Below are 26,876 nucleotides of genomic sequence, written 5' to 3' on the forward strand. Positions count from 1 at the left end.
ACGAAATGAAAAGGAAACTTTTTCAAGAAAATAACACATATGTATTTCAATGGAAAGGCCTGCCTGGAAGTTTGGCGGTATCATTGTTTTCCCAGTGGGAATCTGCAGAACAATCTTTTCTCCTTCAAATAGCCAAAGATCCCACTTGGACTGATTGATCAGCAGAGCCCATGGCAGGAGTTCTATCAGCAGCGTTTTCACACATGGCTTCCACACCGACAGCTTCACGCGCATGGGGCTATCCCACTGAGTGAGCTGTTCACTGCTGTTCCAAGGAACATATCAAAGGGGAGATAAAAGAAAATGGTTAATTCATTGGTCAGATTTGCAGTTTATCATCCTAGCCATTCATAAAGCTCTGGTTACAGCGAAGCAGTTCTGACAACAGGTATGATTCTGAAAGACAATCAAGGCAAACCTGTCCCTGATTTAGGGTCTCTGCTTTGATTGAAATATATGTTTATTCAAGGATCAAAAAGCAGCTGAGATTTTTAAGTAATTGAATTAAAGTATTTCCTGGGCAACACCTGGCAATGAGACTCTTGGCCAGTTTCTTATTCTTGAAATGATGGTACATATATTTTCTGCATATATGACTGTCATATTAAAAAAATAAATATTAGCCCTCATATGTCTCCTGCTCCTATATTGCCATGTAAAAATTACCCCCTGTCCTGGAATGCAGTTTAGGTGGGAAGTTACAAAAGGAAAAGTTTAGGGACTCCTAGTTAGGAGGGAAATGCCAAATAGATACTGAAATATGCATGGGTTCAAGTAAGTCTTCTTGATATTCCAGCTACTTATTTTAGGATTAATACAGAGATGAGTACATTTACATAGAGCCTAATGGCAAATCTCTCTATTGTCAGCTTTGGAAGCCATATTAGGCCGGAAGTTTCAATGCTGCCACCTTCTCATGTGTGGGAAAGTAGGAGGGGGGATTAAGGAGAGGGGTTGTTAGTAGACATAATAGCATTCTTCCTGTCGGTCAAGGTCAGGGCGATCCAGCATCTGGAGAAGGAGTGGTCAGGGGGATGGGTCGAGATGGAACGGACGTTGATTGGAGCATGTGATCGACTGGGGAGAAAGGGGATGGTTTTGGGAGCTTTGATTTACCGAAGGAAAACCGGGCTTTTCAGATTCGGGTTTTCCCAGATGTGCCAGTTTACCTATTCTAGTAAAGAGAACTTTGGAAAAATGCTTGCTTCCGTGTCTTTACTTGGAGTTGGGTTTTTTCTGGAACGCTGACATCTATCCTCATTTACTTAATTTTTTAAAGAAAGGCCTGGCTACAGTTATGCAACTCTCCTAATCATCTCTGAAAACTGTAGGTCTTAAAGAAGTATGCAGGTAGAGCTGAGGTTATCACCAGACATCCTTAGGTTGCTGCTGGATGCCTTGCAATCTCTCAGTCAACTAGTGATACCCACCCTGTTCCACTTTTTAAATGTCCCACCACATCTATGACATGCCCAAGGTGTGTATATCAAAAAGGGATTGTGGCATCGCCATTCTCATGGCCCCTTTATACCTCTGAATTATACTGCAACACTGACAAAAAGGAAGGACTTTGATTGTGATGGCACAACTGACATTTTGCCTTTTTTGTCCGTCCCCCCCGGAGCACAGCTAATGATAGATTGTGTTGAACATTTTAAAAATAAATCAACATAAACAACACCTCAAACTAAACCAAATGCCCATCTAGACAAATATTAAGTTTGCAAGCACCTTTTGTCTGATTTAACTTAATTTTTTTATTTCTCCTGATGTGTAGAGGTTTTTATATATATTCATTCATGATTTCTGGTTATTATTACTGCATTCATACAATGATAATTAATGAATTAGTACTAAAATAACTTGTTCATAATTATTTGCTGAATTAGGACTCTGAAGCAAATCTGCTTGCAAAAATACTGCATTCCGTTTCTGGTCTGTTCTGCCTTAAGGCTACCTTTCTTAGAATTAAATTATATATTCAATATGCCTTTTTGGAACAATAGCAGTTACTTTGATGAAGCAATTGGGAGAGAATAGTCTGGATTGTAGATGGAAGAGACATTCTAGCATTTTGGAAAAGGAGCTTTCTCAACTCTGCCCTGGATATGCTAGAGAGAGCGAATGGGACATTCGATATCCATAGCACCTTCGTCCCCTTCTCTTCTTTAGGAAAGAAAGCTAATCTGAAACATATCAAGTTCTTAAACATGAGTTATTTCAAGATCATGTGTCATTTGCAGAGATACAAAGAGAAATAATCAAAAGAAATGGTACCTGGCAAAATCTTTCTTTGTGTAAGGCCAGATAGATTGAGGCGAGCTGCTGCACCCATAAAAATCGTTAAGTATTTCATGTATGGTGCCATTTGTATTCGATTTGGTGGCTATCTGTTTAATAAGTGCTGTTGAAATAGGCACTGCACATTCTGAGGGATTATCTTCTTCCCTGCCATATGGATAAAAAAAATACAAAAGGTGTGGCATTCATTGCATGAATTTATTAAGAAAGCAACTGTCAAACCTTTGGCAGCTACCTGAGTTCAAAACGATTCGTCCAAGCATGAAAATGCCAAGAGCGCTCCTTAACAAATTTATTAAATAAAAATAGTAGTGTCATTATTATAATAATTGATCTAGTACTTTATTCAGTGACTGCAAAAAATTACAGGACTTTGGTGAGAACATTGACATTTGATCAGATTTCGCAATCTGTGTAAAATTTTGGGCATTATATCTTTCTGTATTAATTATTTTTATTTAATTTTAGAGTCCTGTGGGTATCAGTTGAGGGTCTGGCAGGTATGGTACTGTCAAACATTAGTTTATGTTAGTGTCTGAAAAGTTTCCAATAACAATTTGGTGATCCTAATAAAACAAGCAGTTGGGAACTACTGCTCTAAATTTCCATTACTTATATGAAATTGGGAGAATGCTGATGAGACACAAAAGCAATCTTTAAATCTAACATATTTAGGAAAACATTTTTTACCTGGCTTGGAAGGTTAAGTGATGGATTAGATCTGGTTCTATATTTTGCAGAGTTTTTTCTTGTCCTTTTCCAGGAATTATCTGCATTTCACTCAAACCCAGGTTTCTTTTCTGTAAATGTATGATGATGGGATCTGGAAGATGGCTCCTTATGATAAAAAGAGGGCTGAAAACAATCTACAAAAGTAAAAGAGCAGAGCAATATTAGATGCAGTGTTCCAGCTCAGTTGGACAGTTATAATAAACTGTCAATAAATCTCTGTTTTAGGGTCAAACTGACCGTATTCAGAACAGGAAGAGTAAGATCAATTTGCACAAGGGAGAAGGTACTCACAATTCTTTGTTGGACTTGTGACTGGGCCTCTAATGTCAAAACCATGCACCATACATAAATAATAGAACTATTTGATGATGGCACCTGCAGTGAAGGAAAATATATTTATAGAGGTTAATATAGCCTCATGGAAGTAAATAACCACAATCAAACAGACTGCAGAGCAGAAAGATCATTTTCAGCAGAGATACAAATTGTTATTTTTAAAGAATAAAGAGCCTTGGTAGTACAGGGGTTTAAGGCACCCTGTGATTAAGCTGGTTAAGACCAGCTGCCTGCAATTACTGCAGGGTTCGAATCTCGCCAAGGCTCAAGGTTGACTCAGCCTTCCATCCTTTCTAAGGTAGGTGAAATGAGGACCCAGTTTGTGGGGGCAATAAGCTGACTTTGTATAAATATACAAAAGGATGAAGGCTATTGCTGAGCACATTGTAAGCCGCCCTGAGTCTTCGGAGAAGGGCGGCATATAAATCAAATTAAAAAAAAAAAAGAATGCCTGTTTAGAGTCCAACTAACATTAGAGAAATGGAAGAGGCCATTTAGGCCTTCAACTGCAAGCCTTTGCCGAGTTCAGGAATCTAAATTAAAGCATCTGTGGCTGATATCTCTTGAGCTTTGCCTCCAACACATCTAATAGAAGGGAATCTTTCTTTCTTTCTTTTTCCAGTTGCAATACATTGACAACTCATATTTAATTTATAAACCATTATTATTTATAATCAATTATTGCTTAAATATCTTTTTTCTGTTACCAAGCCAATTATTTCCCATTCTATACCCAGATATTTAATTTCTGTTAACCCTAACCCTAAACAAATAAACTTATATTGGTTTCTGTTACAATTGTTCATTTTTGTCAGATCATTTGTCTAGCTGGATAATGAATTGCTGATCTTTCTGGAGCAAAATATTTAAACTGTTTATGTAGCATTTAATTGTCCTGCCATTCAGTACATATCTTAAGGTAAAGGTAATGGTTCCCCTCGCACATATGTGGTAGTCGTTCCTGACTCTAGGGGGCGGTGCTCATCTCAGTTTCAAAGCTGAAGGGCCAGCACTGTCCGAAGATGTCTCTGTGGTCATGTGGCTGACATGACTAAACGCCAAAGGCACACGGAGAGCTGTTACCTTCCTACCAAAAGGGGTCCCTATTTTTCTACTTGCATTTTTTATGTGCTTTCGAACTGCTAGGTTGGCAGAAGCTGGGACAAGTAATGGGAGCTCACCCTGTTATGTATCACTAGAGATTCGAACTGCTGAACTGCCGACCTTTCGATCGACAAGCTCAGCATCTTATCCACTGTGCCACCATGTCCCTTTTACATATCTTCCTAACTTGCTAATAAAAATGTGGGGTGCTTTTCCAAATACATAATCATAGTATATGATGTTTATATATTACCACAATATACTAAGATGTTATCCTATCAAAAAAGCGATGTTAGTCTTTTGAAGATTTGCTCTTGATAGGCCATGCTCCACATTTTTCCAAACTCCTTAAAGTTTTATTATCTGGTATAAACGTCACCAATTGATTAGTTTGTAATTCTTTGGATTTTTTTTCCACCCTTTTTGATAATAGGGATAGTACTTGATCATTTAGTAGTTGCCAAATATCATCTTTTCAGTACTACAGGGTGGAATTCATCTGGCTCTGAAGATTTATATTAACTGAAAGTAGGATGTTCCTTTACAAAATTTCTGTCAATCTCAAATTTCAGTCTAGTGCCTTTAATTCACAATTGATTCAGGAAACCCAACCACTAGTTGGAGAAGACTACGCAACAAGAAGCATTAATTTTCTCTAACTTTCCTCTGTTGCCTATTAGCATTTTATTTTCTTCACTGAGAAAAAGAATTATTTGTCTTTATTTTCAACATAATAAAGTTTTTAATTGGCTTTCCTGAGGCTATCTCTATTTTTGTTTAGACTGGAAATGGCACCATGCATACTATTAGCAAGTGAATAGGATTTAAAAAAAAACATATATAGGAATTAACTCATTTGGACTGGGATATTTATAGGTTGGGGACAAAGAAGGAAACATAAGCAATTCGATTCTCAATTTGACTTGTTCAACACTACACACACACACACATACACACCAATATTTGTTTCCATACCTGGATGACTGTGCTATATTCTGTCAGCTGTGACTCAAGTGATACATCTCTTGACCAATCTTCGTCCCCTTTAGCTTTTACACTCAATTCTGTCAACTCATTATTTTCTAGAACATATGATGGTAGTTTCTGCTTGGGTTCAAGGCAATCGAAATGTTCTTTTACAACAGCTTGTCCATCATGCCCAATATAATGTTGAACAACTTTCAATTCAATACTTTCAGATAGATAACTACATACAATTTGTCTTCCACAAATAATTATCTAGATTAAAAACATAGAAGAGTGTTACATATGAATCAGTTCACAGACTGAAAACTAAAATGCACCTTGCACATACATTTACCTTTCAGCAGAGTTCCCCAACCTTTCTGGTTTTTGCTGATCAACAGGGGGCGGGGGAGAGGAGGGACTGTTTTTTGTGTGAGCGAAGGACAAGTGTGTGTAGCTCCATTTGTGCAAGCGGCAGGCATGGATGCCCGTCACTTGCACAAATGAAGCTGCGTGTGTGTGTCTACATCTGCGGTCCAGTTCTGAATGGACTGTGGCCTGGTACCAGGTCCCAGCCTGGGGGTTAGGGACCCATGCATTATAGAAAGAAGCTTGTAGAAAGACAAGAATGCTCAGATGTGACTATCTCGGCCAGTAAACCAATGTTTATTACACTGTACTGAAATCAGGCCTTTTATCCATTTGTCCTGATTGGATTTGAATTTTTCTTTTCCATGTTGAGCTTTGAGAAATACGTAACACATTCTTAAATAAGTTTCCTGTCTCATCTGAATTGGGATACTCTATTTTAAGTATTGACTTTAAAATCAGGATAGGTGAATACAGTTACCAGTGTAAAATTTAAAAAAAGCACAACTTATTTTTAACAGCTCGAAACTGAAAAAAAAAAATCATGTAAAACTAAACCAGCTTCTCTCCAGGTGGGCAACAACCAAGGCAATTCATGCCTTAATGTCATTTTGTCTCGAATACTGCAATATGCTCAGAAACATGCTGCCATAAAGACTACCAATAGGTTTTAATCAACGCAAGTTGCTACCTGTGATCATATCATATAATGAAATTCCTACACTGGTTGGCACCTGCTTCCAGGCCTAAATAGAAGCTGTTAGCCTTAATCTTTGAAACCATAAATTGCCTAGGCAAGTGATGGCTAACCTTTTTGGCACCAAGTGCCAAAACTGGAATGGGCACGTGTGTGCGTATGTGCATGTGTGCGTGCTGGAGCTCCAGAACCCGGAAGAAAGCTGGCCGGTATGCATGCACGTAGCGGCCAGCTGCTCTTCTGGGTTCCGTCACATGCATGCGAACCAGCCAGCGCTCTCTTCCGGATTCTGGTGTGCACATGCACACTATAGAAACCGGAACAGCAGCTGGTGATGGTGCACGTGCAAACAGAGAGGGCTCTGCATGCCACCTCTGGCACGCGTGCCATAGGTTCGCCATCACAGGCCTAGGTTATTACTATCAGAGAGGCCACTTACCATGTTATGAATTGTCATTTGTTTTATATACTCAGCAGGCACAGAGTCTGCAGACACTCATGTACTGTTGCTGTGTTTTACTCAAAAGGAGGCTGATGTTTTCCCTTTGCCACACAATTTTAGTAATGACTGTATTATATTTTAAATTCGGTTCTCAATTAGTTCGTTTTCAGTTGTAGTATTTTCTTGCACAGTTGCCTGTACTACTGTGAAATTATGATCAATGTGGAAAATCACTTTAGATACAAGTAACTAAAGGCAGAGAGGGGCAGAGTGTCCAGGATTTTCCGAGAGGCAGTATTATGAGTGCAACACAAGCAGTTCTCAACTTACAATAGTTTGTTTAGTGACCATTCAAAGTTACAATGACATTGAAAAAAGTGACTCATGAACATTTTTCACAGTTACAACCATTGTAGCATGGTCATGTGTTCCAAATTCAGATGCTTGGCAACTGATTTATATTTACGATGGTTCCATTGTCACAGGTTCCAATCTCCCCAGGCTCAAGGTTGACTCAGCCTTCCATCCTTTCTAAGGTAGGTAAATTGAGGACCCAGTTTGTGGGGGCAATAAGCTGACTTTGTATAAATATACAAAAGTATGAAGGCTATTGCTTAACGCATTGTAAGCCGCCCTGAGTCTCCGGAGAAGGGCGGCATATAAATCAAATAAAAAAAAAAAAAAAAAAAAAAAATGTAATCACCTTTTGTGACCTTCTGACAAGCAAAGTCAATGGGGAATCCAGATTCACTTAGCAACTATGTTACTAACAACTGCACCGATTCATTTAACAACTGTGGCAAGGAAGGTCGAAAAATCAGGCAAAAGTCACTTAACAAATGTCTCATTTAACAACAGAAATCTGGGGCTCAATTATGGTTGTAACTGGCAGTAGTCCTAATGTATAAAACTGAACCTGCCACAACTGATAGGTTTCCTATTGTTTAACAATGATTCTTGTTTTCAGAATTAATGCCTCTATTAGACCATCCATGGAAAGAGGAAAAGGGGTGGCAAGAGAGAAAGAAGCTTCATGATTACGTCTGAACTGAAAGCTTCAAAGCATCTGTTGCTATTGTGCTATTACTAAGCATAATTATGGCTAACAGCATCCCTAGACCATATGATGGGAAAGAATCCTATCTAGAAATGCTCATGTATTGCATGCAAACCTTCTTTTTTTTACTTACTTGTTTTTGTATTCCACTGAGCTGCTGAATCTTGATAATAAGCGAAGCTGTCCTTCCCTTATACTGAATAGTTCTGATAAATGTTCCTGCATTATCTACACTAAATGGCTCAGACCACCGCCAGTTTCCCCAACCTTCAATACAAATATGTAGCAGCTGAAAAGAATAAAAAACAAACAAAGCAGAAATAAACAATAAACATGTTAACTGATGACCCATAATAACCAGTTAACTTTATGGCAAGAAAGAAGTTTTATTGCTGAAAAGGTTCTCATTATGAGAACTGAAAATGTCTATTACCTTTCATTGGAAAAATAAACAAGCTGCATGACCCATGTAATCTAGCATTTGAGGACATCATAAGTCTTGATAATCATGTGTTTTATATTCCAGAAAGTAAATAAACTTCCAGTTTTGAAAAGAGAATTTCTAAGCACATTAGCCTTTTTATCAGAGGCTAACTTTTACATGAGGGAAACAGCCTGCCATATAGTTATTTATGATGATACCACTTTCTCTAGTCCAAAGAAGGTTACCAAGTTGATGTGTTGTGAATACCAAAAACACAAATAAAACCAAGGCCCCAGAAGGAGATAACAGCCCCTCTACTTACAGACTGAGGGCAATGAATCAAGGCTAATGGAACGAACATTTTGAAATTATGCTTTCCATTCAGTGAAGGATGACACTGACCTTTAAAAAGGAGGCACAATAGCAAATGCCTAAATGTTGCAACCCAGTAACTTGCTGGCAATTTTTGGTCCCTTCAGCACAAAACTGAATAGAAAATAAACATGTCCAGTACAGTGGGTGGTTTTTGAATGACAAGCGCTAGACCTTGATTACTAACACAAATATACAAGATAATAAGTACCCTGAAGGGGGAAAAAATCATTCTCTGAAGCAACTTTGGTATTTAAATCTTAGAACCAAATAGAGAAATGGAATTGATGTGGCCGAAACCAAAATGGCATATAAACAAAGTACAAGGAATAAGAATTTAGAGAAAGAAAAGGAGATAGAAAAACAAAATGGAGTATGATATATAAAAACTAATCTCAGTTATGGTGCAACACGAAAAAATAAAATGTTCTGAACTAAGATATATTGTTATCTCAGGCATTGAGCTAAAATAGTTGGAGTCCCTTAAGTTTAGGGCATGCATAAGACATTGACCAGTTTCTGCCATCTTGTTACTCAGGGGTCCCCAAACTTGGCAGCTTTAAGCCTTGTGGACTTCAACTCCCAGAATTCTCCAACCAGCATAGCTGCCAAGTTTGAAGACCTCTGCTCTAACTGTTGTACGCTTTATGTAGATTTGTGATTTATTTTTGTACTGAGAACCGCCCAGAGTGGACTGCAATTGGATGGTGTCTTAAGTAAAACACAATGCAATGCAATACAATACAATGCAGAATATATCTAGCCTGAATGTAAACTATTTGTGTCAGAGAATCCTTCCTACTTTGTATAAACTATCTCATTAATGAGTATTGCCAATTAATCTGCTGTCAGTTTTCATTGTTCAGTTTTCAACAAAAAGTTACTATGTTTTCTAACTTTATGTCACAAACATTATTTGCATCTGGCTACCACTGGGGCTCTGCATTGGAAAGATTATTTAAATTATCTTCCTATTTAAGAGCCTTGGTGGCGCAGTGGTTAGAATGCAGTATTGCAAGCTACTTCTGCTGCCTGCCGGCTGCCTGCAATTTGGCAGTTCAAATCTTACCAGGCTCAAGGTTGACTCAGCCTTCCATCCTTCCGAGGTGAGTAAAATGAAGACCCAGATTGTTGGGGGCAATATGCTGACTCTGTAAACAGCTTAGAGAGGGCTGTAAAAGTACTGTGAAGCAGTATATAAGTCTTAAGTGCTATTGCTATATTTACATTCCAATTTGGGGCATTGGGCTATGCTATGATTTCTTGGCCACATGTGCTCATCATATTAAATGATAATTTAGTGGCATGTCAGCTGCAAACAAGTAAAATGGGTCTGAGGCTTAGGTCAAGAAGTTTCTTTAGCACATGGCTACACGCCAGATATTCTGAGATTAAACTGAATTACTGGAAACACTGTTTGCATGCTCCCTCTTCCCTTTTTATTGCAGTTATGTAGAGATCTTGGATAATTCACTGATTTCATGCTTTAGAACCTGATTAGGCCTCAAATTAATCCTGTACAATTAAGTTGCTGCTTCTGGATATGTTTCAGTTGCTTCCATCCTCTTAGTATATGAATGTGTGGAATTTAGCCAGACCCTTCCTGATGTCATTGGTAACATTTCAAAGGTTTTGTATTCATTTGTAATATTTTATATAGGGAGTATTTGTGGACTGGGTTTGGCTACATTCTTTTTAAAAAACGCTGATATCAGTGTTCCTATTTTCTTCCCTACACTATTATTTAAGTTTTATGCTTTAAAAATAAAGCTGAACCTACATAGTAGTAAACTATTAATCTATATGCTACATATAGTATATAACATGGCAATACAGGATTTCTAATCATAATTTGAAGAGACTACAGGGATCGAATCTGCACATAAGACTAAGCCATGATGAATGAGCAAAAGAAATAAATTGTGGTATAGTGTTGGTCATCAGTATGATGGCTTTGTTTGACATGCAGAATTCTGAAGTGATACAGTCCTTTACAATGCTTAAATCTATAACAGATTAAGATGAAACTAATGGAGTTTGGCAAGATGTCTTCCATTAACTGTAAAAGTTAAAAGAAGCCCAGATGTTAGTGAAAACGTAGATGGTTTGAAATTAGGAAAGTTCAAGAAATTCATGAAAAAGGAATTTACTTTGAAAATGAATTTATCAGTGGACAATGGAAAAATAGCTTGATTAAAAAAGAAGGCAGGACAGTTCTAGATACACCAAGCAGAATGACAGAAGGCACAGATAAAGAAGAAGAAATTCAGATTAGTGTATCATTACAAATACTCTGCTCAATATTGTTGTGAATTTTAACTTCAACAGTCATGAAATTCTTCCTTGCATTAATCCTTTCAACATAAAGTGGAAGAGGCAACCCAATTATATCACATTTAATAATCATGAAAAACTATATAATTCATGTGTTTTCTCTTTAAAAGGGGATTGTCTGTTTAGCTACAAAGTCTCAGATAAGAAGCCCAAATCTCCAAACATTTGGATTCCATAGTACCATTTTCTTTGGTCCTTTGTAACTTTAGCAAAGGAGAGTGGGATACTTAATGTAGATAATTCCCAGAACAGCTTAAACGGCTGTCAGGCTGCCATCTACTATATGAAAAAAATAACCTTTTTAGATTGGATCACTAACTGTTATGCTAGTACAATGTCAAGAAGTTCTTATTTTTGCTGTGCAGGTAAAAAAAATAATCTGGTGGAAATATTTACGATAAACTTGCCAAAATGTCACAAACAAATTCCACTTGTACTTTATTTTTGGCCTCTGTTATAGAACGAACTACAGTTTACCCCATCATTATGGAGTGGTATACAAGTCTAAGTGTTGTTGCTATTGCTTTTAACAGGATTACAATTTCCAGAGGCAAGAAGGCAGTGTACGTTATAGTTTTATGCACCAGTTCCTAAATATGAAGCTGAGCAGAATCATGCACAGATAATCCTCAATTTACGACTGTAATGGAGCCTACCCATTACAGTTATAAGTTGCGACAATAGTACAAGAGATCATCACCCGACCTGCCCAGTTTTATGATCTTTTGTTTGCAGTGGCTGTTAAGTGAACCCATTGTTCATATAACAGTGCAGGAAATCAGGAATCAGAGTTATTCAAAGAAGTACAAGTTTATTCCATAATACTGCTAAACAAGAATCTGAACTATTAATGATTAAGGCAAATTGGTGGTAGATAAGAGTAAATGGAATTCAAGCTGGGCTGGACTTAGATTGCTTGTGGGCATGAAAGGACTCCAAACTGATGAGTAGCTTGACCCCTTCCTTGGGCTCAGCCTGGTCATCTCCTACAGTACTTTTGCCAACCCGAAGAAAACATTTTCCGGCAAAAATATTGTAAATCAAGGTCACATGTCCATGGAGCACTATAAACAGTTATAATTGTGGGCTGGTTGCTGAGTACCCAAAATGTGGCGATGTGACTGTAGAGGGGGATAAGGCCATTGGAACTGGGTTGAAGGGGTCTGTCATAACTTTAAATGGTCATTGAGCAACCAGTCATAAGTCGAGGACTACCTGGACTCAAGCAACATCTTGAATATCAATGGCATCAGAACACATGAGGGTCTCACATCATGAAAGAAGTGTGGTAGATATATTATCTGCTAGAGAAGTGTAGTTGGAACAAAATGCAGTGAGATGTTTATAAGATAAGCATAAAAAGAATAAAGGGAAAACAATAATTCTGAGAATTATCTTTTTAACCATATGTACTCAATAAGATGTGCAGCTGTTTTCCAAAATATGGGAATCTAAAATTCTATCTTCTATTTATTGCTTTTTTAAGTAGCTATTAAATAAAGGGTTTACTTCCAAATCCCATGATTTGATTCTTTTACCAAATTTACATCTGAAACAAATATGTCTTGAGGTTTTAGCTGTATACCACTGAGGCAAAACCAAAGGAATTTTAAGCCTCTTTTTATTTATTTTTATTATGTACTTTAAATGGGCAATTACAATACTTCTCATCTATAATCAGCAAAATAACAATTAAGTCTCTAAATGATGCAAATGTTAATGAAATCCAACTCTTTGAAAACTATTTATTTTCATTAAAAGAACTGCTTTGCCATACTTTAAAAAAAACATTTTTGCAAGGTTAAATAAAATATTTTATGGCAATCTCTGCTGCTTAGTGCCTCTGTAACAAGAAACACGAGACACAGGTTTTCCTTCCCAATAAGGGAGTGTGGTGTTTGAGACCTGATCCTAACTCATTTTATTCCCAAGTGTGAGTTGAACAAGTCAAATATGAACTAATGCCTAGAGGAACTTTTCTGACTCCGAAATATGGATTATTTCATATTTCACATTTATCTTAAAATCTGCTCCCAGAGTTCTTAAAATTCACTAGCTTGGCAAGATGAGAATTATCATGAGGAATGAAATAGCTTCAAAATGATGAAGTCATCTCACATTCCATTAAACTGACACTTGCATGGTTTGTCCACAGCTGGGCACTATTCTGACCTCCAGAGAATAGGTTCCTCAAGAAGTCCAGCAGCAAGAGAGTTTGGAACATGCCACAATATAATATGCCCACGCTGAAGTCCTAATAAATTTGTATTAATCCTGGATACTTACAAGTGAATGCTGTTGAAAGATTAAAAATTAAAGCAAGAACTCTGCTGTTCTGGTCCCCTAGGTAACAAGCTATTTGACATTTTCACACAAACTACTTTTTTAAAATAGCCACACAAATTACATGATGCAGGTGTAGCTTTAGAAGAAAAGAGAGAACTGTATTAAACCAAATTCTTACGTTTCTCCATGGATCACTTCCACTTCTCAATTTTGGTGTCAAGGGAGAAATAATAAAATATCAATAGAATGATAATAATATGGAATATTACAAAGCACATTAACTTAATAATTACTAGAATATTAGGTTTCAGACAGCCAAGCATTTTAGTGCTATTGATGATAGATAATGCTTCACTGCTGTTTTGCTTTTCTTCCCTTCTGGCCTCAACCAAATGTGTGCTACAAAAGAGTCCATGGTGTCCCAAGGAAGAAATAACTTCCCAGAAAGATGTTATATAAGAGGCTCTTACAATTCCCAGTTCAATCCCTCCCCCTTTGTCCCTGTTCACTCTGCCTAGAAGAGAAAGATAAGTGTAGATGCAGGAAGAGGGAAATCCATTTCAAAGTTATGAATGCCCTCTGGAGAACAGTACAGTTTCTCCCCTGCAATTATGTTATTTGTTTAGCAAGAAATTTCAACAAATTGGTCTTGTTTAAGGTATTTTAAAATACCCTCTGTTCTTTTCTTCTTCTTCTTTTTTTTGCCTCTGAAATCTTCTATTGTTTCATTTTAGATCACTAACTTGTGCAGGTAACTTCTATTATTGAGATTATAGTCACACAGATAATAAAAGCAATAAAACTCTAAAATAATATGCAGTAATCTCTAAATAGTCAGTGATGCTTCCAGACAAGGATACTTTAACAATGCCCAGTCAGGGCTGTTTGTATTTCATTGCTTGTGGAAGACTTCAACTGTCCTTCCAGGTTTTTAACAAGCCAAATAACATTCTGCAGTTAGCTGGGCAGTCTTAATACCTGAAGTTCTAAATGTTGGCAGAAAGACAAGTGGAAAAGGTATGATTTTCACTACGTTGAGATAAAAAGGTTAAAAAGTCCTGATCATGATTGGCTCGGTTTTACTGCAGTTTAAAAAGAGACAAGAAACCACTATTAGACCTTTTTATTCCAGCAAGCGGGGCTGACCTAACCCTTTTAATTGTTTAATTTTAATTCGAATCTGTTCTTAAAAATAGGAGTGTTTTAATTAGTGGGCCAAATCTATTTAATATGTTTTTTTTAACTGTTTTTAAATTTTATATTATATTTGTTTTATTTATGGCTGTTCACCGCCCTGAGTCCTTCGGGACTCATAGGGCGGTATATAAATCTAATAAAAGATTAAAAAAAAGATAAAGATAAAAGATATTTAAAAAATGCTATTTCAAAGGGGAAAGATTAATGTGAAAACACTACTTCCACATGAGCAAAAAGCATAGAGGAAAATAGAGATTTATCAATTATACCGGTCATAACTTGCCGATCATCCCCACCCACCTTAAATTGCTTTTTGCAATGGATAATCTATAACAGTGTAAAATTTAAAGCTCTTCTTCTTTTGCTTTTTTTTTTTTTAAAAATGTGTGAACTCAGTGTGGTTATTCCACAGTAAATATATACTAAATGCAGGTTTCTGTGATTGACCTTAGCCGCTCAATTAACCTGCACTCAATTTACAGATCATAGAGATCATTTTCTCTATGATATGCTACCTATCTTCTTGCTAAGGAAGACCTCTTCCTACTAAGGAAGACGAAAAAAAATATAGATAATAGTTCTTCCAAAATTATCGTATTTTCTCACTAATCCCCCCCCCAAGAACAAGTATAACAAACGGCACGAGTGGGCAAATGTGCCCTTTTACAACCTGTGGACTTCAACTCCCAGAATTCCTGAGACAGCTTGGCTGTCTCAGGAATTCTTGGAGTTGAAGTCCACAGGTTGTAAAAGGGCCACATTTGCCCACCCCTGACTTATGGCACTATCAAGTCTTCTTTCAAGAGTGCCCACCCAGATTATTCTGGAATATCAGCATGATCAGTAGCGGTCAAGCAATATAAGAAATTGTCCTTCAATCACCAGGCTGCTACTTTTCAGCTATGACCTCAGAATTTTACAATCATAATCTAATTTTACACAGTCCAATCCCTTTCTTGCTTATGTTCAACAGCGAACAGCACACTGCAGTGATCTTCCTGTTTATATGTTTGTTATTTTTGCCTAAAACATGTACAGAAAAAATAAATACTAGAATGTTTGATTTTTTTTTTAGAATCTCTTTTTATTATCATTAGAACATCTTCTAACTGTAAAATCTAAGAAGCTTTTATGAAGAAACTGGTCATGAAAAACATGAGGATTGTTTGCTCTGTTAATCACTGCATTCTGCAGTTCTGTGCATACATGTACTATGCATGTACCCTAACTCTGTGAAAGCATACACAGTTTAAGCATATATATGTGAAGAGGAAAATTTCTCATCACAATTAGATGTCGATGAACATGGATATCTATGAATTCCCTGAGTGGTAAAGTTGAGATTTTAATGTCAGTATGTTTCAGTAGGCGGTTATCATCAAGGATATCCTTCTCCAAGATCTCTGTTTCTGGTTCATTGCTCAGCTTTTGGACTGTCATTTTCAAATTGTCTTATTGTACTGTGCTGTCAATTGTATTGTCTTATGTCAACAGAAGGTTTGTGCTCACACTGTTAGGATTAACATCCCAAAAACTGAAGACGTTTGCTTTCTCTCAAACCCAATGAATTATTTATGTACTCCCGTACAGAAGCCTGAAGTTCTTTTTTAAAAAAATTGGACCGTGTGTGAGCGCAGAGCAGTGTTTCTCAGTCTTGGCAACATTAAAATGTGTGGACTTTTAACTCACAGAATGCTGGCTGGGGAATTCTGGGAGTTGAAGTCCACACATCTTCAAGTTGCCAAGATTGAGAAACACTGCTGAATAGCTCCAAACCCGAATGAAATATAAACATTTCTGGGTTTGCTCATCCTTTTTGTTTATCTCTTCTGTCTTGTAGTTTAAGCATGGACCTTTGGCTGAAATCTAGAAAACTAAAGACAGGAGAATGCATGAATTCTCCTCCACCTCCAAATCCTTAAATTGAATTATTTCAACACTTTCCACTTTTAACAACTGTTGCAACTGCACTTGTATGGCATACATACCTGTGGGGACTTGTGAGAGCGCCAGCTATACTGGTGACTATGAAGACTCTCCAGCAAAACATTTTCATCTGTGTCTACCTGGCCAAACCGCAGCGTCTCCTGTGTGTCATTACAGATTACAAAGTGGCTAAAGACTAGCTGTTCTGCCTCAGGACATTGATTCTGTAAGAAAAAGAATAGAAAACAAAACAAGCTTCAGAATAATTCCAGGATGTTTGGCAACTATCTGCCCAATGGTGATTATTTTTGTGTCTTTGCTAGCATAAGCTTTCCTACAAAGCATTCTTTCCTCATAACAAAAATACCAGAATCATTGATGGATCCCAAAATGTATATCCATTTGTATATCTTCAATTGCTAACACAAACAAATAGCAAAACAAGGGAACTGCAATTTTAAAAATGTTTAATATATGTTGTAGACATGTGGACAAACGTTAACTTCATTCCATAGTTATACTAATACTGCCAATGTTAGTGAAGATCCTATTAGAGTTTTTAATATTTTAGGAAAAATTAATATTTTAGGAAAAATACATCTTAGGTAATGTTTTAAAACCAATCAACCTTTCTGAACTGGTTTTAAAGATTACTGTAGTGTCCATTCACAGTTTTCAGAATGCTCAAGCAATTCAGATTTGTTTTGTGCCGGGCTGTATACACATTGGAAATAAAAGGACTTATTAACTTTTTAATGATAATAACCATTCTGAAACTTATATAAGTGCTGGTTGATATTTTCTTCCATTGCAAGGCTACTATATAGCCAAATACTTTGGGGGAGGGGGGAAGTGGTAGGATTCAAATAATTTAACAACCGATTATCTGCCCTAATGACCAGATGGATAGGTGTAGCTCGATGGTCATGTGACCGTATGGGCGTGGCCAACTCAACGTCACTTAGGTCGATGGGCGCTTCACCTTAGCTGTTACAATGTAAAAAGGGTTAACCAGAGAGGCAGTTTCTGTAAGCAGGGCAATAAAGATTAGGCTAGAAACAACACCAGAATGTTTCCTTTCTGCCTTCCTTACAGGATTAGCCCTGTAAAGTGGGAAAAAACAAAATAAGATTTCTTCCAACAACGGGTTCTCCGAACTGCTTAGAAAGTTAACAACCGGTTCTCCCGAATAGGTGCGAACTGGCTGAATCCCACCACTGGGCGGGTGGGGGGGGGGAGGAAATCACTATTTTTCTTTTAAAGTAGCTCAGCAACAAATGTAGTATTTAATTGCATGGACAACTGTCAAAGAATGAAGTCTCTCTTTATGCTTGAGGACAAATATATGAATGTTCAATTACTCAGAAATGCTTCTGTATCTGGGAACATCCTTCTCCTCAAAATGAATACAGAGCAAAGCATGTAAGTGAAAAATGAACAATGTACTGCAGGCCATGAGGGTAATGTATTAATGCATACCATAAATTTCTGACATTCAAATTAGAGGAATTTGTTTATTGTCTGTCTTCAATCAATTGTATTTGGCCTTGCTTCTGCTTTTAAAAGATTAGACTAGAACAAAAGATATATACAATATGAACAATTGCCGTATTTGACAATGCATAAATTATCAATGTCTCAAGGGTTTATTAATCCCTATAATACATTGTGTTACAAGAATGGTTTGATTGCAGAAGAGTTAGTGGCAGTGTTACAATGAGATCTTCAAGGCATTCTTCCTTTACATTTTGACCTTTACATTTTCTCACGCCATAAATTTGAAGCTGATTGCCAATTCTCAATATTCTTCATTCAGTAAGTAATATACAGTATTAAGTTGTCCACTTCTTCTACTGAAGCCTACAGGGCCACAACTGATTTCCTATTTTCAGTTCCATTTTCCTTATTATATTTCCATTATCTTTGGTTATATTGTTATGATGATTGTCAGTTTCACAGCTGAAATTATATCTGGGTGATTTTTTTTTTCTTCCGTAGAATCTTCTCCCACATCAGTGGGGAAACTCTTCCCTTGTTGTTTAGTTATTCAAGGTGCTGTCAGCAATATCATGGAAGCATATAAAAGCAAGGAAGATATCCAGATTTCTCAACCAGCCAACTCTTTCTTGGCCATCAGATTTCTAAAGAATGCACTTTAGAAAATGTAGTTGTCAACACTTCATTTAGACCAACACAAAAAACGTATTTCTCAGGTCTTAGGTGCACAAAGTATGTAACCCATTACTTTTGAAAATTAGGCAAAATCAGCCATGATGATGTATGTATCTGTTCCTTGCAGAACTTGGTTTCTATGGTGACCACCTGCTTTAATGTGTATGCTTCATTTTACTGAATCTGTTTAAAAAATACTGCATTCTTATATTCACCTAACATCTCTTCTTGGCAGGATTGAATTGCTGCATCTTTTCCACAGAGGCCATTTATATAATCCCTGCTTATTTCCTCTCCCCTTTTAAATGTTTATGTAGATACCTATCCACTCTTAACTCCACTCAATTGTAGAAGTCAGAAAGGGGGTTCGAAATAATGGGGGCAGAGGCAACATGGTCAAGAGGATTTGATATTACAAATTTAATATTATAGAGTTTATAATGTTATTAGGAACACTGTAATTTAATTAAAATTTTAATAACAATCGAAGAAAACAATACTGTCATTCCTGGTGCTACATAAGAACTTATTTTGTTTTGACATTCTTTAATGATACATCTCTGATTACCATTACTCACAGACATGGATTTACTTATTACCGGTTTATAAAGAGGGTTTCGTTAAAGAAAGTTTTTTTTAAATCTGAAAATTGTGCGTTGGCCTCTATACCTTGTTTCCCCAAAAATAAGACCTCCCCGGATAATAAGCCCAATTGGGCTTTTAAGCATATGTGCTAAAATACCCCCCCTCGAAAATAAGACTTTCCCCAAAATAAGACCTCCCTGAAAATATTTAAATGCATGCGCAGCTGGTTCCCGCCATTTCCTCTGGTTAGGGTTAGGGAGACAGAGCTGGAAATCAGGTAAGAAATCAGGTAAAAAGGAGCCCCGTCTTGCTCCACGTGCCCCAAAATAATAAGACCTCCTTGAAAATAAGGCCAAACTCTTATTTCAAGGTTCAAAAAAATATAAGACAGGATCTTATTTTTGGGGAAACACAGTAATATCTAATACTATACATGCTACATACATTTGTAGAGTGAAATATTTTACTGCGCCAACATTTTGTTGGCAAAATAATCCAAACTTTAAATTTTTACCATAAATGATGATAGCCCTTAAACAAATCTTATTGTATTCAAATATAAGGAAAAACCTATCATACATGTTAATCTACATAAACACTTAGAATTACTGGATTATGCCCCTTATGTTTCCAGAACACTTTTCCACTTCAATTATGAAATCCTATAGAAACTCAGAAAGGTATTCCTGTTAAGTTGAATAAAACTTGCTCCCAACTAAATTTTCAAGGCCCTATAATCTTAAAAACTATAAAAGCAGCACAGTATTTAAACAAAATGGTTCGGTTGAGATCTGCATACGTGGGACTGATTGGGGTAGATTGTAAGGGTGGCACTGAAATAGAGTTTTATGTCATTTTATTCTATTTTAGATATTTAGGTATTAAATTATATTGTATCTTATCCTATAACTATTGTATTTTACCCTACTCTTATTTTAAATTGTTTGCATAAGATTTTATTGGTGATATGTGTCTGAACCTAGTGCTTTGATATGGCCTATAGGCTAATCAATAAAGCTATCTATCTATCTATAAAAGCAGTTGCTTTTAAAAGAAAAAAAAAAGTTCTATCATCTTGGGATTTGAACAGATGACCTGGGATCATAAAAGCAAACAGCCTGGTTATGTCTGTAATGCCTATTTCTATTGTTAAAGCTTCCTTCATTATTCAAGAATAAAATTAGTTCACCTTTTGGGAAAAACAAATTCCAACAGAGGCTTCCGTTTATCTTGAACTCTTGACCTAAAGGTGTAGGGCCAAATTACTTTATGTCATTTATGTATGTCAGCTCTTATCCGCAATGTGTACATTAGTTGTTTCTGATACTTGGTTAGAAAATGTGAGGAATTCAATTAATGGTGGTGCTCTTGATTTGGTCTGGCAGAACATCGTGTTAATTGTGAACACTGAACATCACAAAATACTTACTAGTGGTAAGTTAATTTTCAGTACGTGGTAGAAGAGAACCCGCTGAAGAAACATGTTGTTACCAATTAACATTAATATGTAGTTCAGAGCCCACCTCAATAACTAATGCAGCCAAATGTAAAAATAGGATGACTTTTTAATCAAGGACACTCTTGGCTAGAGACTCACCCACCACATCAGAAGATGGTGGCAAAAACTCCCGAGATGAGAGGAAACAAGGAAATTGCAACAACAATTACAGAGGCATATCCTCTGTGGGTCATTTGAACATTGCCACCCCTGCATATAAATCAGGTCTAACTATTCATAGAATGTACCTGACTGGTACATCTTGCAAGGCAACATATGGCTCTACTTATACAATCCTGTTGTTTCCAACTCAGGGTATTTCTTTAAAGACTCCCTATAGTTTAAGTCAGTCAATCATTTTCTGATGTGGTCTTACACATTTAAATATTTATACAATGCACTTTATTTGTACATATGTGATACTGGAGAGACTTTTTTCACTGCACAAAGTAATGAAGGCCATTTTGCAGTAGTTACTCCTCCACCAGCCCATGCAAACAGGCCTCCTTCAAAATTGTTTGCTTGTTTTCTGTTAAGCACATTGCTCAAAATATGACAAAAAGCAGAAATTGGAGCTACAAAGACTCTTTTTTCACAGTGATATTTGAACCAGATGTAAAGATTTAAATCACACTAGCTCTTATTTTATGAATGTCCTTTTACAATAAGAAAATCCTGGAATGCCTTGAAAAAAGAAACTCTGATGTGAAACAGATGTTTTATCTTTTTTAGCTTTGCTATTGTAGTTTTGTGATGGGTAATTAATGCAGAAAACTTTGTATAGGTACGGAGATCGGTAAAGAGAAATCCTGGGATGAGATTATTTGGATAATTGCAGAAAATATTATTTGGATATACTTTTATTAATTTGATCCATCAGTTTTGTATATACAGAACATCATACAGTTGTAGCAAAAATCTTCATTAGAGTAACAGGGAAGATATGTGCCAGATATCAAATGTAATAGGATTCTTTCTTTTTTTTCATTCAACAGGATAAACAAGAAATTAGGGAAAAGTTTAACTTTAAACCATGATATCAATTGGAGGGACTGGGTGAAACATTCTGTGTTCCCTGGTTATGCTTTCTATCTGAACTAAAAAAAAAAAATTAGGAATATTTTTCTATGTTATATGTAGATTGGGCCTTAGTAGGTTGTTAGTGCTTATTTTGGTTATTATTATGTGAGAAATTATAATTATTCCACAAATTATATTTCAATCTCATTTACACAAACTTAAATCCATCCAAACTGGTCCATGAAATCTTGATGTCTTTTCAATGGTACAGTAGTAAGAATTTTAGTGTAAAATACTCTTTCCTGCCATAATTGTTTAATTTATTATTGCCAAAATGGATAATAAAACTAACAGGATATACTTGCTGTAGCTTCTGCCAAGTGCTCCTCAGAGGTTTTGGTCTGCCTAAAATAGCCACTCTCCATCAGGGCAAAACTCATTATTACAGCCCCTGCATCAATTATTCTGTGAATCAGCTTAGATACTGTATATCCTATTGAAATAACTGCCAGAAAATAGTTGAGCCAGGGTATCTTCTGGCTCATTCAGACTTTAATTGAATTCAAAAAGGAAAAGAGAGCTTTTGTTCTCAAGTGTTTTCCCACTGACAATTGACTATTTCCTTGGCATTTGCTACATCTTATGTTCAGTCTGCATCCTTCTAGAGTCACTCAGTGACTAGCACACCCTGAAAATCTGCTCTCTTACTACTAATTCATATATCTTTTCCTTATCTTTGCTCTCCTTGAATATGTACCTTCCGTTTCAGTTAATTACTTCATGATAAGCACAAAATTGCATTACAAGCTTGGATCTGAACCTTCATATTATGATTTTTGCTTATTCTCCAAACTGGAGAAGCCACATTCAGATCACTGCTTGGATTTCAAACGTAAACAAAACCCTAGCTTACTGGCCTGGGTATAATGGCAAAACCCACATAATCTCTGGTGTCTGCTAAATGGGAAATAAGACTCCATCCATCGTGTAATAACATTTCTTTTGGGGAATATGCAAAAAACCAGAAAAACACCAATCAATGTAACTCTTCATACCTTTCTATCCTTGCAAACCAGTCTTGTTTGTACTATATCTTTATATGAATTCTTAGATTTCCTTTTGTTTTTTTGTTTTTGCTTTAATTTATATGCCGCCCTTCTCCGGAGACTCAGGGTGGTTTACAATGCGTTAAGCAATAGCCTTCATACTTTTGTATATTTATACAAAGTCAGCTTATTGCCCCCACAATCTGGATCCTCATTTCACCTACCTTTGAAAGGATGGAAGGCTGAGTCAATCTTGAACCTGGTGAGATTTGAACTTGCAGTAATTGCAAGCAGCAGATGTTAATAACAGTGCTTTAGTCCACTGTACTACAGGCTCTTCTCAGTTCCTTAAACTTCTTTCTTTCTATCTGAGGATCTCATTGACTCCATCCAACTACAAGAACTACCTGTAGTCTTTCCTCCCAACCCATTCACGTTTCTTCATATATATCTTTTGCAATTCATTGCTCATTCATTTTCTCTGCAGGACTTTTGTATTCAATTCACATTCATTCAGCAACCTTTCATTCATTTTACTTAAGTGAGATGAACAGTGTAGAAATTTGATAAGTAAATAAATTTTCTTCCCCATGTAAGAGCAAATCCCCCCCTAATCCATACATTTCCCAATCATGCTCATACAACACTAAATGATTATATGTAAATAGGTTTTATATATTTCATTTGCTTTTGTTTCATTTTCAATAAAATGCATGACACAACAAAAAGGACCTGAGGCCAGTTTACCATTCCTATTTCAGTCCCTTTGCCCTATAAAGCTTTTGATACTTCTTCACTCTTAGGAATCCTTAGTTATGATATCTGGTTTAACCTTTTCGTTTCAGGCCTATGTGCTTACCTGTTGCCAAGCCTGAAGGGTTTTATGCAGAGAGTGGATGGTATGTTGGCCAAAGCTGATGAATACAGGATCCACTACCATACTTCCATCCAAAATCTTTTCCATGGAATTTCCAGAAACAGAAAGCTGCCCCAATACACCAAATGGTTTTGCAACAGTTTGCTTAGTTAGATTTCTACATTCCAAAAGTTTACAATCAATTCTAGTGGATAATTGCATGTCTCTGAAGACGGATCCATCACTCCATTGCCTGAAATAGGTATGAGGTTCTTCAAAAGAGATGATTGAATATTCTAATTCAGATGGCACATTTTTATCAGAGATAAATGGATGTAGAAACTTTGGTGGCTCTGTAGAACAAAAGGTAAAAATAAATTACTAATAGTTAATGTAATGTTGCAGATATAAAACTAGGAGTGAACACATGCAGAAGAAAAATATGCCCAGAATGACCAAGCTATATTTTTCTAGATCAAATCAATTTATTTTAAAATCTAGATATTATTTGACCATAGTTAAGTAGTTACAGACATGAAATGTAAACTGAAAAATATTAGAAAACAATATTTTCTCCATTGAAAGTTTACTGCTATCAGCAACATTTCTATTTTAAAAATGTGCTTATATCCAAGTTCTGTAATCATACAATAAAACTTTATGACTTTTTTTCTAAGTTACAATATAACCATTGCACGTGTCTTTTTTGCAAGGTTAACTGAACTTTTTTTCTGCCCACTTGAGAGCCACTGAGATGCATGGGTTCAATCCTAAGCAACTTGGACATTACTAAACATTCTGGGAGTTGGTGTCCCTATTTGTGAAAGGTAAGGTTAGCTTTTGAAGTCCCAAGTAAAACCTAAAGCCATAAGAAAGAGTAGTCTTATAACCTGACCTTTGGTCAAATTTTGGATGGAAGAGAGACCTTTTCTGTGCCTCTTTGTGTTTAGAAGTATGATATCAATAAATAAAAGATGTGGTGTGTTGTGGAAAAGTTAATATGCTAAGGCCTATATTAAATGGTATTAGGAATATAGTAGGAAGCATGGTAATCTCCAGACATAGGGTGTCAGCTTTGCCCTCCAGTCACACGGCCAGCAGCACTGGCTGGTATATATCACAAGTCTCTGGAAAGCATTAATTTGCCTGCCCCTTCAGTGCACTAACCAGTAACTACAAGTTGCTATTGTGAAGGTGATATTGAGAGCAATGCTAATAAAAAAGTGAAACAATAAGCAGCAAGAGCTACCAAGAAGTAAACAGTAAACATTCTTCAAATCAGAACAGAAATCAAAATTGTCAAACACATTACGAGAATGGAGAGGATACTCATTCAGGACTGTATGTTCAAATACAGTGCTGATATGTAAGTTAAAATAAATGCAATTATTGATGTGGGTAGAGATCAGCATCTGATGAAGGGAAGGGAAATAGAAAATAAGACTATTGAAAATGTAGTCAATTATTAAAAAGATGTAAAGAGTAAGGCTATCACAAGAATACATATAATCCTCTCACAAATGTTTTTTTAAAGAATACAATTTTTAAAAGGATAATTACAGAATGCATTACTCTGAATTTGCAGAAAATAATTAACCCAGAAAACAATTTGTGACGTAGTCAATCTACAATAGTCCCAGTTGCATACATTTAATTGTTCTACTGTGAATAAGTTAGTGAATAAGTTAGTGAATAAGTGAATAAGAAAACAGCAATTAAGAATAGCTTAGTTTAAAAAAGGCTTCTAAAAAAGAGAAAAAAAGAGAATCTTTTTAAGGACCTCTGGCTGATTCAGGCTTCTTTTCTTCCTTTCACTGTCATTTGAAGTGCTAAAAATGTTAACAAGTAATGGGGAAACTTGGAAACGTTGAAGAAAATGTTAGTCATTCACCACTTTCAAAACCATCATTTAAGCAAGATGTCATACTTTAGAAATTACTGAGATATTTGCTCATTTCTTATGGAGAATATTATTTGAAATTACACAATATAATAATATGTATTGGAAATAAAACTGACAATAATGCAATAATGCAATAACACATTACTGAATGAAACCAGGTGGCTTGCATCTCTACTCCCAATTTCTTTTTAAAATTACTGTAACTGAGTTTTGAGTACTTGGTACTTCCTTTGGAATCTTTTTGTTCAATGGCACATAAAAAGTGGAGCAGGTTTGCTGGCAAAAGTGAAAAGCAAAATTTATTCCATTAGCCTCACAATAAAGTAAAAGGAAAGGGGGTATTTGAGCCCACTACTGAAGCTTAAAAAATGAAGCACCTTCTGCAATGACTGCCTTCAAATACATCTGGTTTTTACACATTCCTGCTACTGATAAGTAGGTGTAAGCTATCTGAGCATATGGTCCAGTGGACAAAAGAATTGCAAATGTAAAGCAGGTGGGATGATGAGTAAATGGAAAAGCAATAGCTACAACTTTCTGTTTCAGAATTTAAGATACATACCTCTGCCCAGCTGATCCAGATGGTGACAAAGATGAAGTTCGGCATGACCAAACTGAACTGAAACCCCCAGGGCAGGCACGTACCAGGGAGTGAAGCATGAATCTACCCTCGTACAGGCTGCTAGGGCAGTAGGAGTCACAAACTGATCAGATGCACTCTGGGAACCTGATTCGCTTTCTGAACTGGGGAAGGGACGTGAGAAAAAGGCAAAAGTAATGTTCTAATATACTACATTAAATTGTTTTCTAAAATAACAGCATCTTTGAGGATCAGAGCCCCAATAATGTGGTCATTATTAAATATTAATTTGGAATAATTATTTCAATAACAGTATTATAATAAGAATATATTATATTCCTATTTAAATGAAATAAACTCTTATTAGACAATAGTCTCCAAACCTTTGCCTTAATTGTTTTCTAGGGAATACATTAGTCATCTAATTAAAAAAATGGTGAGAGAGTAAGGTATTCTTAAAAGATTGAACTAGAGTCAAGAAAGAAAGGATTCTATTCTCACTTAGCCATGAAGTTTTTACAGATGAACTCAGATGAACCTGAATCAATTATTGTCTGTTTGATTGAATTAACTTTGTCAGATTGCTGAGGGGACACAACGTAACAGAAACAAATTCCTCACTTCGAACACAAACATAAATTTACAAAGATTCACTGCTATTTTATTATTTCAA

General features: G+C 36.2%; 1 protein-coding gene across 2 annotated transcripts in view; it reads right to left on the reverse strand.

Annotated features, from left to right (window-relative positions):
* VPS13B (vacuolar protein sorting 13 homolog B) overlaps positions 1-26,876 on the reverse strand; it is a 316,205-nt gene that overhangs the window by 38,447 nt on the left and 250,882 nt on the right. The window contains exons 40-48 of one of the 2 annotated variants that reach the window (XM_070940432.1): positions 26,186-26,367; positions 23,724-24,073; positions 16,606-16,767; positions 8,138-8,293; positions 5,449-5,712; positions 3,325-3,408; positions 2,992-3,167; positions 2,278-2,448; positions 64-265 (exon numbers count right to left, since the gene is read on the reverse strand). In XM_070940432.1, the coding sequence (XP_070796533.1) occupies positions 64-265; positions 2,278-2,448; positions 2,992-3,167; positions 3,325-3,408; positions 5,449-5,712; positions 8,138-8,293; positions 16,606-16,767; positions 23,724-24,073; positions 26,186-26,367 (1,747 nt within the window). Of the gene's footprint in view, positions 1-59; positions 266-2,277; positions 2,449-2,991; positions 3,168-3,324; positions 3,409-5,448; positions 5,713-8,137; positions 8,294-16,605; positions 16,768-23,723; positions 24,074-26,185; positions 26,368-26,876 lie in introns of both variants that reach the window. The other variant, XM_070940433.1, reaches the window with a different exon arrangement.

Source organism: Pituophis catenifer, unplaced genomic scaffold (genome assembly GCF_029215685.1).
Source record: "Pituophis catenifer annectens isolate HBS135680 unplaced genomic scaffold, rPitCat1.0.hap2 SCAF_3, whole genome shotgun sequence".
NCBI lineage: Eukaryota > Metazoa > Chordata > Lepidosauria > Squamata > Colubridae > Pituophis > Pituophis catenifer.